We start from the raw sequence: 16965 nt of genomic DNA, 5'->3' as shown, positions 1-16965 counted from the left end.
TTCGTTTTTGATTACCATCTGAAATGTATGCTGACCTTTATAACTAATAATCTGTAACACAAATTAGAGGTGTTACTTAAAACATAACCATTGGCCTTCATATTTTATGCATAAGGATAGTATTTAAGAGAATATGTGGTGATTAAATAATTATTCTCAATAATGCTTTGATCTGTATACCCATACAAGTGACAAGAAGCATTAAATGTACATTATGCTGTTGACAAGCTCAATTTTAACTTGTTTGTTTTATACTTTTTCTAATCTTATTTTGTTTATATTTCATCTTTTCTTTCACAGAGGGCCCTTGCAGCCCACACAGCATGTACTACTTGTATCATTATTATTATAAGCCTGCCACTATTCTTCCCAAAATATTCTGAATTAAAAAAATAACCATTATGTTTTAAATACAAAAATATACCCCACTCTTTTGTCTATTCTACTGAACAATCCTATTCCAGGCAGCACTGCCAGCCCACCATTTCTGAATAGGGAACAACATCCTCTACATTTTTGGAGAATTCTGACTTTATAACACAAATTCAAAAACAAAACCGATTGCTGGGATCTCTTCCCCTTCCCACTTTAATGCTACAATAAGATATAACAAGATGTTACATAGACACAATCTATGTCCAGTGTCAATCTAACCAATTATGAAGTTCTTTTAGTCACTTCTGAAAACATCACTCTCACCATATTCCAGTGATAACCGATGCTTTTATTTTACCTTTAAGAGAGAGCTGATAATGTATGCATGGTAATAACAGTACAACTTTTTACACCATTGCATTAACCCAGTGGTTCTCAACTCGGTCCTCAGGACCCCACACAGGTCACATTTACGAGGTCACCCAGCAGGAGCACAGGTGTAATTCATTACTCACTGACACATTTTAAAAGATCCACAGGTGGAGCTAATTATTTCACATGTGTATCTGTGAGGAGAGCTGGAAAACATGCACTGTTTGGGGTCCTGAAGACCGAGTTTGAGAACCTGTGCATTGACCTGATCTTATACTTTATGTACATGGGTCTTGCATTAGTTATGACAAAGGAACCCTAGTGAAAGTGACCATTTCCCCTTTGAATACTCAGGTTAAGCTGCTGAGATAGTGTCCCTTGTAAGACCATCACCTGCTAAGGAAAAATCTGCAAACATTTACACTAATTATCGATATTCATTTGGTGTAGTATATGATCACGGACAATTATGAAAACAACGTGGTCTCTTCACTTCAGTTGGGCTACAAATCAAAAATGACCATGTCCAATGGCAATCTAACCATCTTGTAGATTCATTATCTTCTGCTGTTGCTAATATTAAATGCTCTGCACACCTGGGCACAGAACAATTGTCTTTCATTGCTCCTCTGCTTATAATGTGTAATATAAAACCAGATAATCAATAAATGATTTTAGCAACAACCATTCTTTTGACACTCTAGAAGATTTTGTTGGGTTGAAAATGGAGCCTCTGATTTTAAAATTTTAAATAGTTTATTTGGGCTGTATACTACAGTCTCAGCACACTCCTATGTGTTTCTTTTTTTAAGTAATGGAAACTTTTGCAATATTAGATTGTTGTTAACTTGGTATTTGTCATTTAAGAAGTAACGCAGGAAAAATAGTAATTTTGTTTACATTTTTAAATGTTTCATTAATAGACAGATCATAAGTATTGTAGCAAATTGTCTTCAAATACACAGTCATGAATAAACTACAGCTTAATGAGCTATCATGATATAGAGTAGTAAGATACATTTTGCATCAGATATTTGTAATGGATTATTCAATTTTCTTCAGCAATATCCCAGGTAAAATTTATGGATAAATCTCTGATTTTCTCCTGAAATATTTTGTCAACTGCTTCACTCTGTGCCACAGTAAATATATTTTTCCAGTCTCCGATTGTACCTGCAGAGACATTCATACACTTAAATAAATTGATTATAACCATATATCATTAAACAGCCATATACAACAAAAATATGTGATGTACAGGGCCTGTGCTACCATTAGGAAGCTTTAGGCAGCCGCCTAAGGCCGCCAGCCACTGGAGGGTGCCACTGAGTCCACAAAAAAATCAAAATAAATGACGCATCCTTTTTTTTCTGTCTTGCCATCTGCAGGTAACGGACTACAAGTCTCAGACTTTTGCTATACTGAATATATATTAGCCAGCCTGAGAACTTAGGTAACGGACTACAATTCTCAGACTTTTGCTATACTGAATATATATTGGCCAGCCTGAGAACTTAGGTAATGGACTACAAGTCTCAGACTTTGCTATACTGAATATATATTGGCCAGCCTGAGAACTTAGATAATGGACTACAAGTCTCAGACTTTTGCTACACTGGATATATATTGGCCAGCCTGAGAACTTAGGTAACGGACTACAAGTCTCAGACTTTTGATATACTGAATATATATTGGCCAGCCTGAGAACTTAGGTAACTGACTACAAGTCTCAGACTTTTGCTATACTGAATATATATTTACCAGCCTGAGAACTTAGGTAACGAACTACAAGTCTCAGACTTTTGCTGATAAGCAATGTTATTTAGCATATCACTGCCTAGTATATTAGTTTGATGTTTTAGTTTCTTTGTTAGTTAGCTCATTGAGCCTGTTATTAGCCTAGTGATATGTGCTGTGTGTTTGTTTTACTCAATTTATTGCTAGCCATATTAGTGGAGGGTGCTGGGCTTGTAAACAAACAGTAATTTAACATGCCAGGTCTCCTACATATTGGTCATTAGTAGGCTGGAATAGCCTGGCTGGAAGTGCCCCATTCAGAAGTGCACTATTCAAAAGTGCATTTTAAGATTAATACTGGCGTTAGACCAGCGTTGAACTGAAGTGGAACAGAAGGGAAATAACTGCTCTACACTTCTAAAAACCTAATCTAGATTTGGAGAAAAACTGTCAAAAAGGTGATTTAAAAATTTCACTGCTACAAATTCCTGCTGACTGCATAACCGGGACTTTCAACGCTGAACTCTGGTTGCTACAAAAACTCTGGCCATCACTTGCTACTATTTGTGCTGCCACTGTGCTTAACAGACAATCTTACTGAATACTGTTAATATCAACTTAACTCTCTAATGTCTTTTTAACTTAGCTCTTTGGCCTAGTCTTACATGATCTAGCTACTATAGCTACTACTACTCTCTACTCTAATATTCAATTTCTGTTCCCATCTTATCTCCACTTTTTCAAAACTCTATAATATATTTTTGTTGTGCTGACACTTTACCTCATCCTTACCATGACCATCTTGTCTTCAACTCCTCCCTTCACTCAGTTTCTAACTAATCTTTTGTTCTGCCCTCTGACTCCACCTCTATCCGTTTCCCCTGGTTTCCTCCACCTCCTCCTATCTCCCCTTCTCTATCTGCCTTCCTCCCCCTCTTATCCCATTACTCCATTTTCTTTCTCTTATACCCCCCAAGGATCCTACTACGCCACTGGTAATCTTACCTCCCTTACATATCTCCCTGTCACTTCGCCCCACTTTCTTTCACGTCTCCTTAACTTCCCTCCCTGCCCACTTCCTACAGGGTCCCCTCCTAGCACAGGAGCATGCATGATCCCTACACTCTATTCATCTCTGTCTTCCAAAGTATTTTCATCTCCATGCTATTGCAACCCTGATAATCACATTCACATCTCTCCTATCAACTCTGTCACTCTATCCTGTGCCCTCTGGAACGCCAGATCAGTCTGTAACAAACTGGTCCCCACCCATAACCTTTTCATCTCCAACTCCCTAAATCTCCTTGCCATTACTGAAACCTGGATTTTACCCTCTGACACCACTTCTCCTGCAGCTCTCTGTTATGGGGGCCTCACCTTCTCCCACACTCCCAGCCCTGGGGGTCACCATGGCGGTGGTGTTGGGGTCCTTCTATACCCTGGTTACTCATACCAACATATACCATCAGAACCATCCCTTACATTCGCCACATTTGAAGTTCAGCTATATGCCTCTTCCAACCAGTACAGCTCAGAGTAGCTGTCATCTACCATCACCCTAGCCCGCCCACCAAGTTCCTTGACAACTTTGCTTCCTGGCTCACTCACTTTCTCTCCTCAGACCTTCCCTCTATTATCCTTGGTGACTTCAATATTCCTATTGATATCCCCACAGAATCTGCTGCCTCCAAACTACTCACCCTCACTTCCTCACTTGGACTCTCCCAATGGACCTCCTCACCCTCCCATGCGAGTGAGAATTTGCTTGATCTGGTATTCACTCACCGTTGTGATATTTCTGCCTACTCCAATTCCCCATTCCCCCTCTCTGACCATCACCTCCTCTCTTTTAACCTATCCCTCTCTCCTTCCTCTCCACTACCTCCAAAAGCCACCATCACTAAGCGTAACATTAAAGCTATCGACACTGCTTTCTTTTCTTCCCTACTTGACTCACTTCTCTCCCCTATCCTCTCTTTCTCCTGCGTTGAACAAACTCTTTCCCTATACAATGCCTCCCTTACTTCTGCTCTTGACTCTGTTGCTCCGACGATCGCTACTCACCCTCGCAAATCCACAACTCAACCCTGGCATTTCAAATGCACCAGATACCTGCAAAAATGTTCACGAACCGCCGAGCGACAGTGGAGAAGATCACGCTCTCAGGCAGATTTTCTCCATTTCAAATTCATGCTGTCATCCTACAGTGCTGCCCTTTCCCTCTCTAAACAGTCATATTTCAAGAATCTCATCTCCTTCCTGTCCTCAAATCCCCAGTGTCTCTTTTCCACCTTCAACTCCCTCCTCTGCCCACCCCCTCCTCGTCTCCCCTCCTTGCTCTCTGCCACTGACTTTGCTACCTATTTCACATCTAAAATTGATTCCATACATCAGGACATCATATCCAACCAGTCCCCCAGCTCTCCACCTCCTCCTTTCCTGAATCACCCCTCCCCATCCATTTTACCAACTCTGACATCCTTCTCCCCTGTGACTGGAGAGGAAGTTATATCCAGTCCTCCCCCCTTCCACCTCTCCCCTCGACCCTATCCCCTCCCACCTCCTCCACTACCTCTCTCCTTCTGCCTGCTCCCATCTTGCCCACCTCCTTAAACTCCCCATCTTGCCCACCTCCTTAAACTCTCCCTCTCTTCTGGCACTGTTCCTTCTGCATTCAAGCATGCCCATGTACCCTCCATTCTTAAAAAACCTAACCTTGATCCTAACATTCTCTCTAACTACCGACCAATCTCTCTCCTCCTTTTTGCACCAAACTCATTGAGCGTGTTGTTTACAACTGCCTCACCACATTTCTTTCCTCCCACTCCCTCCTTGACCCTTTTCTGTCTGGCTTCCATTCTCTCCACTCCACTGAAAGTGCCCTCACAAAAGTCTGCAATGACCTCCTTGCTGCCAAATCCAAGGGCCACTACTCCCTGCTCATTCTCCTTGACCTCTCTGCTGCTTTTGACACTGTGGACCACCCTCTACTGCTGCATATCCTTCACTCCCTTGGTCTACGTGACACTGCTCTCTCCTGGCTGTCCTCCTACCTCTCTGACCTTTCCTTCTCTGTTTACTCTCATGGCGTCTCCTCCCCCCCACAACCTCTTACAGTAGGTGTTCCTCAAGGTTCTGTTCTTGGACCTTTCCTATTCTCTGTCTATACATCTTCTCTAGGTAAACTCATCAGCTCTTTTAACCTCCATTATCATCTCTATGCTGATGATACTCAGATCTACCTTTCCTCACCTGATCTTTCCCCCTCTCTACTGACTCGTATCTCTAACTGTCTCTCTGCTATCTCTTCCTGGATGTCCCAGCGATTTCTCAAACTTAATATGTCTAAGACTGAGCTGATAGTCTTCCCACCCTCCCATCATGTCCCACTATTTCTTTATTAAAAGATGGCATTACTATCTCATCTAGTCCCAAAGTACGTTGTCTTGGAGTCATCCTGGACTCTTCCCTCTCCTTCAAACCACACATTCAGAACCTCTCGCAGTCCTGTCATTTCCATCTCAAGAATATTTCCAAGATCAAACCCTTTCTCACCGAGGATGCTACCAAAACCCTTGTACATTGACTGGTCATGTCCAGATTGGACTACTGTAACCTTCTCCTAGCTGGCCTCACCAAATCCCATCTCTCTCCTCTCCAGCCTGTGCTCTACATCTGCCTCCCCTCTTTTGCAACCCCTCCACTGGCTCCCATTCCATTTCAGAACCCAATTCAAGGCTCTCACACTCACTTAAAAAGCCCTCACCCATTCCTCTCCCATTTACATCTCTGATCTCATCTCCCTTCACTCTTCTGTCCACCCTCTTCATTCACTTAATACACGCCGCCTTTCATGCCAATTGATTACTTCCTCCCACTCCCGCCTCCAAGATTTTGCCCATTGTGCTCCACACCTTTGGAACTCCCTCCCTCTCCCTATCAGACTCTGCACCTCTCTACAATCTTTCAAACAAGCTCTTAATACCCACTACTTCATTAAAGCCTTCCAGCACTCATCCTAACTTGCTGCTACATCTTCCTTTCTCCCCGCCCACCCCATTCTATGTCACTCCTGTTTGTCTTCCCCTCCCTTAAAGAATGTAAGTTCTTTCGAGCAGGGCCCTCGACCCTCTTGTGCTTCTCCCTACTGTAATTTAATTTATCTCTTACTCCCCACAAGGGCAACTAACACTTGGCTGCTTATGCGGGCGTTAAGGTCGCTAATATAGCAATGTTTATCCATGTCCTGTATTGTATTGTATTGTATTGTACTGTATTGTAATCAATGGTTACTTTTTAGTCTATGTACTTTGTAAGGTGCTGCGAGACACTTGTGGCGCCATATAAATAAATGATAATAATAATAATAATAATAATTTATTGCTGAGGGCATATAATGAATTTATGGCACAGCTGTGTGGCATATTATGAATTTGCACCAGTGTTATGCGGTACATTATGATTTTGGTGCTCTGCTGTGTACAATATTCTATATAGTATATTATGTATTTGGTACACTGCTATGTGGCATATTTTTTAGCTGTGCAGCCTAATCGTGGAATATTATGAATTGGAGGGAGCAGGGGCGGTTGGGGAAATGTTGCCTAGGGCGCCCGGAAACCTTGCACTGGTCCTGGTGATGTGACCATTTGTTCTTTGACATACAGCTTCCTAATTAATAATATATCTCACAATATTCCCAAGCAGAAATTTGTGACAATAAAGGCTACACCCACAAATATAAAAAGTTGACCTTAGCAAAAGTGAGTAAAGTATCTTAAGACAGCAACAGACCTTTTTGAACCTACCAGATGCTGTGAATTAGAGAAATAAAGGAGAAATGAGGCTCTCTATACAATCTTAAAATAATAAACTTTATTATTGTTTGATTAAAACTTTGGGAGTCTTTATTGTCCTAAGTTGTGAAATATTAAACACAGTGTTTCCTGACTCTAGTCATCAGTGGCCCCTGATAGTACACATTTTTAATATTTCCTAATGGTGCACAGGTGCATGTATTATTGGCTGACACATTTTAAAATATCCTTAGGTGGGAATAATTATTTCACTTGTGATACTGAGGAATTATGTAAAACATGCACTGTAAGTTAGGAAACACTGTATTAGAGGATAGTTTGGTAGATGTACTAAGCCTTGGAGAGAGATTAAGTAGATAGATAAAGTACCAACCAATCAGCTTCTGACTGTCATTTTTCAATGACAGTTAGGAGATGAGTGGTTGGTACTTTATCTCTCTCCAAGGCTTAGTACATCTCCGCCAGTATGAGATATATCTCAACTTAATAAAGTTGAGTATCTTATACATGGTATTTATGAGATATGATCTTTGGTCACTAATGTTGTGTTTTATCATGCAAATACTATATATAACACACACAACTGATTAAGTATTGAGGTAGTGGGTTTGAGTCCCACCAGGGTCTTAACACCATATTCTACCTATGCTTGCATGTGTTTCCTCCATGTACTCCAGTATTCTCCCACAATCCAATAATTTGCTGCTAGATTAATTGGCATCCACCAGAAAATAATTAACCAAAGTGTTTATGTGAGAATATGTATGCAACCAAACATAATTCATCCTGGTCGAATGTAATAAATACATATTTTATATGCTATATAGGGATTGCTAAAAAATATTCTGGTGTATACAAATTAACCAATAGAGTTCAATAGTTCAATAGATTTATACTTTAAGCCATATTATGTACATCTATCATTGTCATCAATATTGTTTTACCTTTACGCATAAATTTCCCAAGTTTCAGATTAAAAAATTCTTCTGGTTCATTTTCTTTATTTGCAAGGTGATCCATTTGCATGTTATTGAATGTTGCTCTCTTTACCACAATATCCAAAGACTCATCATCTAACTCTTTCCCTAAAAATGTACAGATTTGTTTGACAACAGACCTTAGATCCTGGAAAATATAAAATATATACACAAATTAAATTAGACATTAGTTGCAACACAATATTTAATAGTAAACAGTTATGGGCGCTTTGAATAGTAATCTGCAAATACATATTCCAGGCTATTTATCAGCCTTGTTTTAAAGGGATGTCATCTGGAACAACTGATCCTGGCTTTACAAATGGTTTTATAATTTGTTGAGGAGTTTATGGTGTTGCCATACAAATCTTAACCTTGTCTTAAACCTATGGACTTAAATAATTGTTTGTAGTTTTATGTAAATAATTTTTTTGTCTACATATGCTATATGTAAGTTTATTTAACAAAGTCTTTAAGTCTGTACTTATTAAAGCAAAACAATTGTGAAGTCCGATAAGCTTACTTGGAGTTCCAAAGTCCAAAAGATTTATTCGCACATAGTAATACAAACAGTACAGCCCATACAATGTGCGTGCGTGGTAGGCACCAACAAAATGCTTCAATTCTGAACGTACTGACTTCCAAAGGTCACTGCAGTACAATTTATAGGTTAACATTCAAATAGTCCTTACGAAATAAAATCATTAGGTACAGGCAGAGATCTGTGTATACTCGACGTTAGATAGGTCAGGATCTTCTCCTTTGTGTGAGTTGCCGGATATTCATAAAGCCTGAGGGCCCCGCTGGTGAGTATCCCATGCTGGATTTCCTTTGTTTTACAATATCATGGGTGGATTGAGTTTCAGGGGCAGCACATTATATTGCTTAACTGCTCATAAATGGATCTGGAAACATTACATCTATAATATTACATTTTTATGTACAGCGGAATGCAGTATTTATCTATGAAATAATACATATCAAATGCTGATAAATAAGTCTAAACATCAATATACAGTTATCCAAATTCAATAGAAATTGAAAATTATGCCTATAATCAAAATAATATTTATAATAACGTAAAGAAAGTGTTGTATTTTATTGTACTTCATTCAGTTTTGATATTTGACTTGACATACATGCAAATATAGTACAAGTCAAATAAAGACAGTATTTGTGAAGGTTTCATAATGAGCCTCTATAAATTACAGTACAAGGTGGCATCCCCTCTGACTGTAAGAAGGACAGTTCTCACCAGTACAATAGAAAAGTAATGATATGAAATTCTCTACTTAAGAAGGTCTTTGTGGCACATTTACTAAAAGCAAGAAAGACATTTGTCATTATTTGTCATATAATTAATGTGATTAATATGTAAAAATTATATTTAAAAAAATAATTTGCAATCAAATACGAGTATAAATTAAATCAATTATGACCCTTAATTATGTATAATGTGCAATTTTTCCTCATTAAATAAACCATTTAAGTTTAAAATCTGTGTTTAAGTTGTATTATTTAAATGCTTTCTAATTGTGTACCCATCTCATTTTTAGCTGTAATGAAGACTTCTGCTACATTGTTACTTCTCAAATGACCTTTCACTTTTTTCAGTGGCTCTCAATAATTCACTTCCTGGGTAGACATTGGCATACCATTTACACTATTTGTTCCCCCTGCATTTGCAAAGCAAAACATTTGTAATTCTCTCTCCAAAGCTTAGTACATCTCCTCCATTCTTTTCCGCACATCCCTGATTAATACACACCAAATTTTTAGCACTCTATACTGCTGCACCTTTGTATAAGCCCACATGAACCCTTGGGTTCATATATATATCTGTACATCTGGCTTTGATACTAGCCGGTGCTCCCCAGCCATTTACCTCACCACATATCACTGATTATATGTTATAAACTGTTTAATACTGTAATGGAGCGTACACACGGTCAGATTTGTCAGACTTGTCAGATTTGTCAGATGAACGATTTGAACGATTGAACGATTTGAACGATTTTACCAAAGTTTTGAACGATTTGAACGATTGAACGATTTTTGACTGCATTAAAATGAATGGAATCGTCCAAGTCTGACTGCAAACCCATCAGATGTCAGATATCGTTACCTGACAAACGGGAACGCGCATCGTTGATCGTCCATCGTTCAGGCATATCAGATATGTCAGATTTTCCTTCAGATATGAACGACTGAACGATTTTTAAATCGTTATCATTCATATCTGAAGGAAGAATCTGACCGTGTGTATTCACCATAAGTTTGATTTTTAGAAGTCAATAAAAATTATTTTTCTTTTCTTTTTTTTCTCTCCCCCTTCATAAAATACACTTTTATTTGCAAATTTGTTCTAAAATTATCCATACTTCAGGATATTTTGGGGCTCTCATTATCCCTGACAACCTCCATAGACAATACAGCTTTTTTTTTAAAGCATTCTAACAATTATTATCAATCATCAACCCTATTCTGGTATAATTGTTAATAGCACTGATCTTAATACTGTATTTGTACTTTACCACAATAGAAAATATATAGGATTTCATTTATAGTAATAAGTGATAAAACTCATTGTGTATGATAAATAGTGCTCAGCCAATCAGCTCCCAACTGATATTTTTCAAACAGATGACCATTAAGAGCTGATTGGCTGAAGCAGCATTTATCATATGCAATAAGTTTTATTACTCATTGTGAGTGATAAAACTTGTTGATAAATGAGGCCCATAGAAGTCAAAATCCCTAACAAATATAAAAATATATTTAAGTTTACCTTTATCATATCTTCATATTTTAGGGAAAGGATATTGAAATCATCCTTATGAGTGTACCATCCACAAACGTGATCAAACCAACTTCCACCAAAAACTGTGGAATGCAAATTACAGATTGTAGTTTGATTTTCATTTGGACTATATGATGTGATTTTACTCAGTGTTAAAAAATAGACCACAATAGGGTAAACACACACACATACAATCACACTCACAAACAAACACCTTTAGAAGACTTAAGCTGGCCACACATCTAAAGATTATCTGTCCAACCAGCCAACTAGTTGATTGGTTGGAATGAAAATCTGGTAAGGTATGAAAGCAAATGACAATCAGCAATTTGCTCCCAAATGCCAGAAAATGTAAAAAAAACTGTTGTTTGAACAAATTGTTTAGATCAAACATTTAACAAACTCGTCTGAACGTCCATTTTCATCTGTTTTCTGGCATTTAGGAGCAAATTGCTGATTGTCAGTTACTCGAATACGTTACCAGATTTTCATCCCAACCAAACAACTAGTTGGCTGGTTGGACAGATAATCTTTAGATGTGGCCAGCTTTACCTTCAGGATCTCTTATGCTTTTATACAGCTATCACTCAGGTACAATATTTTTGCTATGCACTTCACACCAATACCAAATAGCAGCCTCTGGAACAGGGATACATATTCCTATCCCTAGCATTGATGTTTTTGTTCTTATATTAAAATAGATAAAAGCTGGTGAAGTCAAAGTGGCTATAAGGTTGTAGACATGTCAACAATTGTTCTTGCAATATCCATGTCCGAAGTGTAAATACAGAGGAAATACAGTATTTACCATCGCCAGCTAAAAACTTCTCAAAGAAGTGGGCAAAATCTGGTGACTTCTCAGCATAAAGTGCAATGGCTTCAAAATGGTATAAGGATTTCATGACATCCTTTGGATTTCTCATCACATAGATGACCTTAATGTAAAAAAAAAAACAACTTAATTTATTAGTACCACCTTCCATTCTTAATGGCTGGTTTGATTACATGTTCAATATTAGTATTATGTTAAAGAGCAATTATTTGTGTGATCTCACTCTTGCATTTTAATGAAAACATAAAAGAAAGAATTACTATAGTGCTTTGAGCAACTTCTAACATTAAATACAGCCATTATAGTTGCAATAGAAGTACTTTTAGGAGTAAATCCTCTCACATGGTCACGTTTGTTATTCTTACTTTTGCTTTCTTACTTCTTAGTCCTTGTGGAACAAATAAATATGGTAAGTGGGATGCAAATAAACGTGGTGATGGCCGACTCTCATGTTCATGCATAATGTGAACTTTGTCTATAGGAAATTCAATCCATGGTACTCTCAGAGAAGTTTCAATTTGTTCTGTGCCATTTCGGTGTCCTTCACTACAGATTAAGCTTAAAATTTGTTGCATCCAAATGGTTCCTTTAATATTAAAGGAAATAAAGTAAAAGGTTAAACAGTACTTTTTAATTTTGAATCAAGTGTATTTTATTGGTTTTTCAATAAAGAAACAACTTTTTTTTTTAATTACTTTTTAATTTAATAAAAATTAGATATGTGTGGGTTTCCTCATTCCTGATATCTGAACACACCAGAATTTAAGGGTTCCGAGTCAAGGTTCGGATTCACATTGTGACCCGGTTTGAACCGAGTCCCGGTTTGGATCTGTTGCCAGTTCGGAACTCAGATTTAAAAACCAAACTCTGATTTTGGATTTAGACATTTTAGTTGTTTTTATCGATATTTTTTAAATTTTATCCGAATCCAAAACCAAGACCAAAACCTTAACCAAAACACTTGAGGACAGTTTTGCAAAACCAAAACACGATGATGAATACAGATTCAAAACCAAAACACGAGGTTCCGCACACATCGCTAATAAAAATGGGCAATGCACTATTATAAAATATACATTTTTAACAAAAGAAATCATTTACTCAGATGACTTGCCTATATATATTTATTCAGATATATTAGCATAATATAATGCTTAGGTAAACTTTAAATGGACAACCCATTATACAGTATATCATTGAAAAGAAGGAACATGATTAGAAAAATGTCAGTTATTGCTACAGCTGTATGCTGTATGCTATATCATATACTAAGTCCTGGGCTACTTTACAGTAATCTATGGAATGCTATTGTGCCATTGGATGGTTCTTGTTACAGTTAAGTCAATATTGTGAAAACTGTTGTACAGTTCAAAATTCTAGGAATGCCCTGTATCACCTTAATAAAGCCGATGTTTTTATACATTTACAATAGTAATCACTTTTTAATTGACTTGCTGAATTTTGACTTCTGTAAACTAAAATTAGGCATTAGGACTTGCATCTTTCACATACTAAACTTAGAAAGGCGCAATGGTAAAGGGAAGACGACTGCAGGGAAAGTACAGTAAGGGTGTGTACACACCAGAGCTAGCCTGTAACTAGGGCTCTGGGAGCGCTGCCTTATGACATGTACATTTGGCTTGCAGGGTGTATAGAACGACACAGCCAGTCCTTGCATGCATCTTGCAGAGTCACCGAGAGCATCCTTAGGATGCTCCAGGCAGTGATATTCTTCCTGATACCAGTGGCCAGGCCCCTCTCTGTGACATCATGACATCACATGTTTGGGGGGCGGGGTTGGCTCAGGGAGATACAAGGCCCTGTTACAGTGCAGGTACACACAACTCAGTATATGCAGAGGGAAAAGATGATGCAGATAAGGCTGTCAGGAGGGTTATATGTTCTGTATAATTAACACATGAAGCAAGGTCAATGCCTGCAGAAAAACTAAAAAGTAAAGAATTCGATATCTTCTCTACACCATATGCCTGATGGGTGTCACTACCGGCTCCAATAAAACGCAGTAGCCATAAATAGCTTGTATATATTATTGCTTATGTATTTAAGGTGTAAGCATATAACTACAAGCAGCTGCATGCCTTGGTATCCAGTGTCTGCTAGGACCTATAGTACTGAATGGCAAGAGACTCTAAAAAAATCACCAACACTGTTAAGTAAATAACTTTTATTAACTTTAATTTTTATTTTTTTTACCCCACCCAATCGCTTTTTCATGGATTTTGTTACTCAGCTAAATCAATGAGGGTCCACTTTTTTTGAGGTTTATATACCATAAATATTAAACATTAAAACATACATGTATGCATGACAAACATCAGCGAATGACAAGCTGGGAGGCCTACACTGTATCTATCAGGTACTAGCCACTATTGTCCAGTCAGACAGGCTTTCTCACATTCTGACCAATGACAGCTGACCATTCTGACCAATCACATCACAAAATCACAGCTTAATGGTCGCATGATTTTAGTTGATTTGAAGTTGTCAAATTAATCAAAAGCAAAACAACTGTAAAATTGCCACAACTGCAATATTTAAACCCAACTCACCACAACTTGACTTCCCAATATTTTGTGTTAACAAATACATAGAACTTAAAAAAAAGAGTCCCAATCTTCTAGGATGTTCGAAAGCCTGCAACTGAAGATTTCCGGGTCAGTGCATTGGCCTCCTCCTGATACCCCTGTCTGGTAGGTACAAGGGTGAAAGAAAAGAAATGTTGTCTCCAATAGTTTATTAAAACTGATATGTACTGTACACTTAAAAAAAAAAAAACGTGCTTGCCCTTTTATTTATTCAAAAATAAAGTATATGTATTTGTTCCCTGATTGAATATAGGCGTCCACTTATTTTTATAAATAGTATATAATCTTCCAAGACGGGAAATCTGTATGCAATATAATATGTATTTTAATATACTTATTTAATATTTATATTTAACAAAGCAATTTAAACTTTCATCACTAAAGTACCACTATGAAAAGTATATTTAATATACTGTAATTATTTATGCTCCCCAGCTCTGAGCACTGAAGGTCATCTGTAAGATAACAGTTAACTATCTCTGTTTCTAATTTTGACTATCCTTTCCTTCTTAAAATGAACTATTCTCCATGACACTATTGGATTTCCTTTTATTTTATTAACTATTCCTTCTCTGTCTCTACTTCCAATCTCGTTACTCCTCTTTCCCTATCTCTTGCTGGTGGTTTTCCCCAAGCCTATGTCCTTGGTCCCCTTCTCTTCTCTCTCTACACCTTGTCCCTTGGTGAACTCATCAGCTTATTTGGTCTGCTATAATACCTGTATACTGATGATGCTCAAATATACCTCTCTTCTACCCTGTCATCCTCTCTCTCATCTCTTCATGTGTCGCTATTTTTAGAGGTTCCAGCACTTTCTTAAGTTTAACATGTCTAAGAATGAGTTTATTGTCTTCCGCCCCCCAGGATGGATTTTTCTTCTCTCTTCTCTCTTACTGTTGCTAACACTATCCTCACTCCTGCCATTAACAACCTATCCTTCACCTCCCTTTCATCTACCATTCTTGCCTCGTTCATCTCCGCAACATATCTAGAATATCTACCTTCCTCATCTGTAGGTCTTCCAAATCTTTTATTTATCCTTCTGTCATTTCCCGATTGGCCTATTATAAACACTTACTCTCTGGTCTTCCTCTCCCATCTGTCCCCTCTTACATCTATCCTCAATACTGCAGCTCATCTTAATTTCCTATACTGTCACTTTGATTCAACCTCTCAAGTCATTCAAATCCTTCACTGTCTCATCTTTCCTTTTATAATGCAGTTTAAGATCAACATGTAAAGCACTTCATCACTCCTCTACATTTCTATACCTCTGACCTCTCATCCCACTCTCCCCTTCACTCTCTATTTTCTTCCTGTGACTGTTGCCTTGCCTCTGCATTGATTACCTCCTCCCATTCCTGCATTCCAAGACTTCTCCTGTGCTGCTTTCCTCTTATGGAACTCAATCCCTCCCACCCTATCCCACTACCTGAATTGCTTCAAATGTTTTTTGAGTATGCCCCTATTCTTCAAAGCTTATAAGTGCTCCTCACCGTCTGCTCTTATCTCCCTACCCAGATGCCTCATTTGTTTCTAGTTCTCCTCACAGTTATACTGTGATTTAAGTGACCATGAGCAGTGTACTCTCACTCCTGGTCTATGTCTATCACCTGAGGGCACAGAGTAATTCAGTAATACTGTTTTAATACACATACTGTATATATTATAGGAAACAACCCTTTTTTACAACATGCATGTAAAAGTGACATATAAAGTTTTTCCTGGAAAACCGCATATCTTCTCTGTTATTATAAAGATAAATAGATATGTATGATTCAAGTGTTGAATTCATCTTGTACAGTAATGAATTGGATGAGTATAAGCAAAATTACACTCACCTGATTTTGGAAAAGTAATCATGAATACATCATCATCTCTTATTTTAAAATCTTGCAATGAGTCTATGAACTCTTTTGGCATCAGTTCCTTAAAAAAGCAACATCCTTTATATCTATAAAGATTTGAGTCATGCAGCACTGGAGTAATTGTGGCCATGGTTAGTCAGTGCTCCCTGTGATTAAAGACAAAAGTAAAAGGGGGGGTGCTTTATGTATATATAAAACAAAAAACATGCCACGTAATCTCCAATAAACTGTATGATGAAAGTCAAAGAAGAAAGTAGACATTAGCATTAATCAAGTACAGTCAGGTTCATAAATATTGGGACATTGACAGAATTTTCATATTTTGGCCTCTATTCACCACCACAATGGCTTTGAAATGAAACAAACAAGATGTGCTCTAACTGCAGACTTTCAGATTTAATTTGAGGGTAATTACATCCAAATCAGGTGAACGGTAGGAATTACAACGGTTTCTATATGTGCTTCCCACTTTTTAAGGGGCCAAAAGTAATGGGACAAACTAAACAATCCTAAATCTAACTTTCACTTTTTAATACTTTGTTGCAAATCCGTTGCAGGCAATTACAGCATGAAGTCTGGAA

General features: G+C 37.8%; 1 protein-coding gene across 1 annotated transcript; it reads right to left on the bottom strand.

The window, feature by feature from the left end:
• Positions 1-1794: 1794 nt before the first annotated feature.
• Positions 1795-16526, bottom strand: LOC148514747 (amine sulfotransferase-like). Its single transcript, XM_088480999.1, has 6 exons — positions 16358-16526; positions 12276-12496; positions 11887-12013; positions 11067-11161; positions 8246-8426; positions 1795-1920 (listed from the first exon to the last, which is right to left on the bottom strand). The coding sequence occupies exons 1-6, from the start codon at positions 16512-16514 to the stop codon at positions 1796-1798; spliced, it is 906 nt and encodes a 301-aa protein (XP_088337125.1). The 5' UTR covers positions 16515-16526; the 3' UTR covers position 1795.
• Between the last annotated feature and the right edge of the window lie 439 nt (positions 16527-16965).

The sequence above is a fragment of the Taudactylus pleione genome, unplaced genomic scaffold, assembly GCF_031769625.1.
Source record: "Taudactylus pleione unplaced genomic scaffold, aTauple2 ptg000259l, whole genome shotgun sequence".
NCBI classification, from domain to species: domain Eukaryota; kingdom Metazoa; phylum Chordata; class Amphibia; order Anura; family Myobatrachidae; genus Taudactylus; species Taudactylus pleione.
The sequence above is the reverse complement of the archived record's forward strand: the minus strand, read 5'-3'. Positions and strand labels throughout refer to the sequence as shown.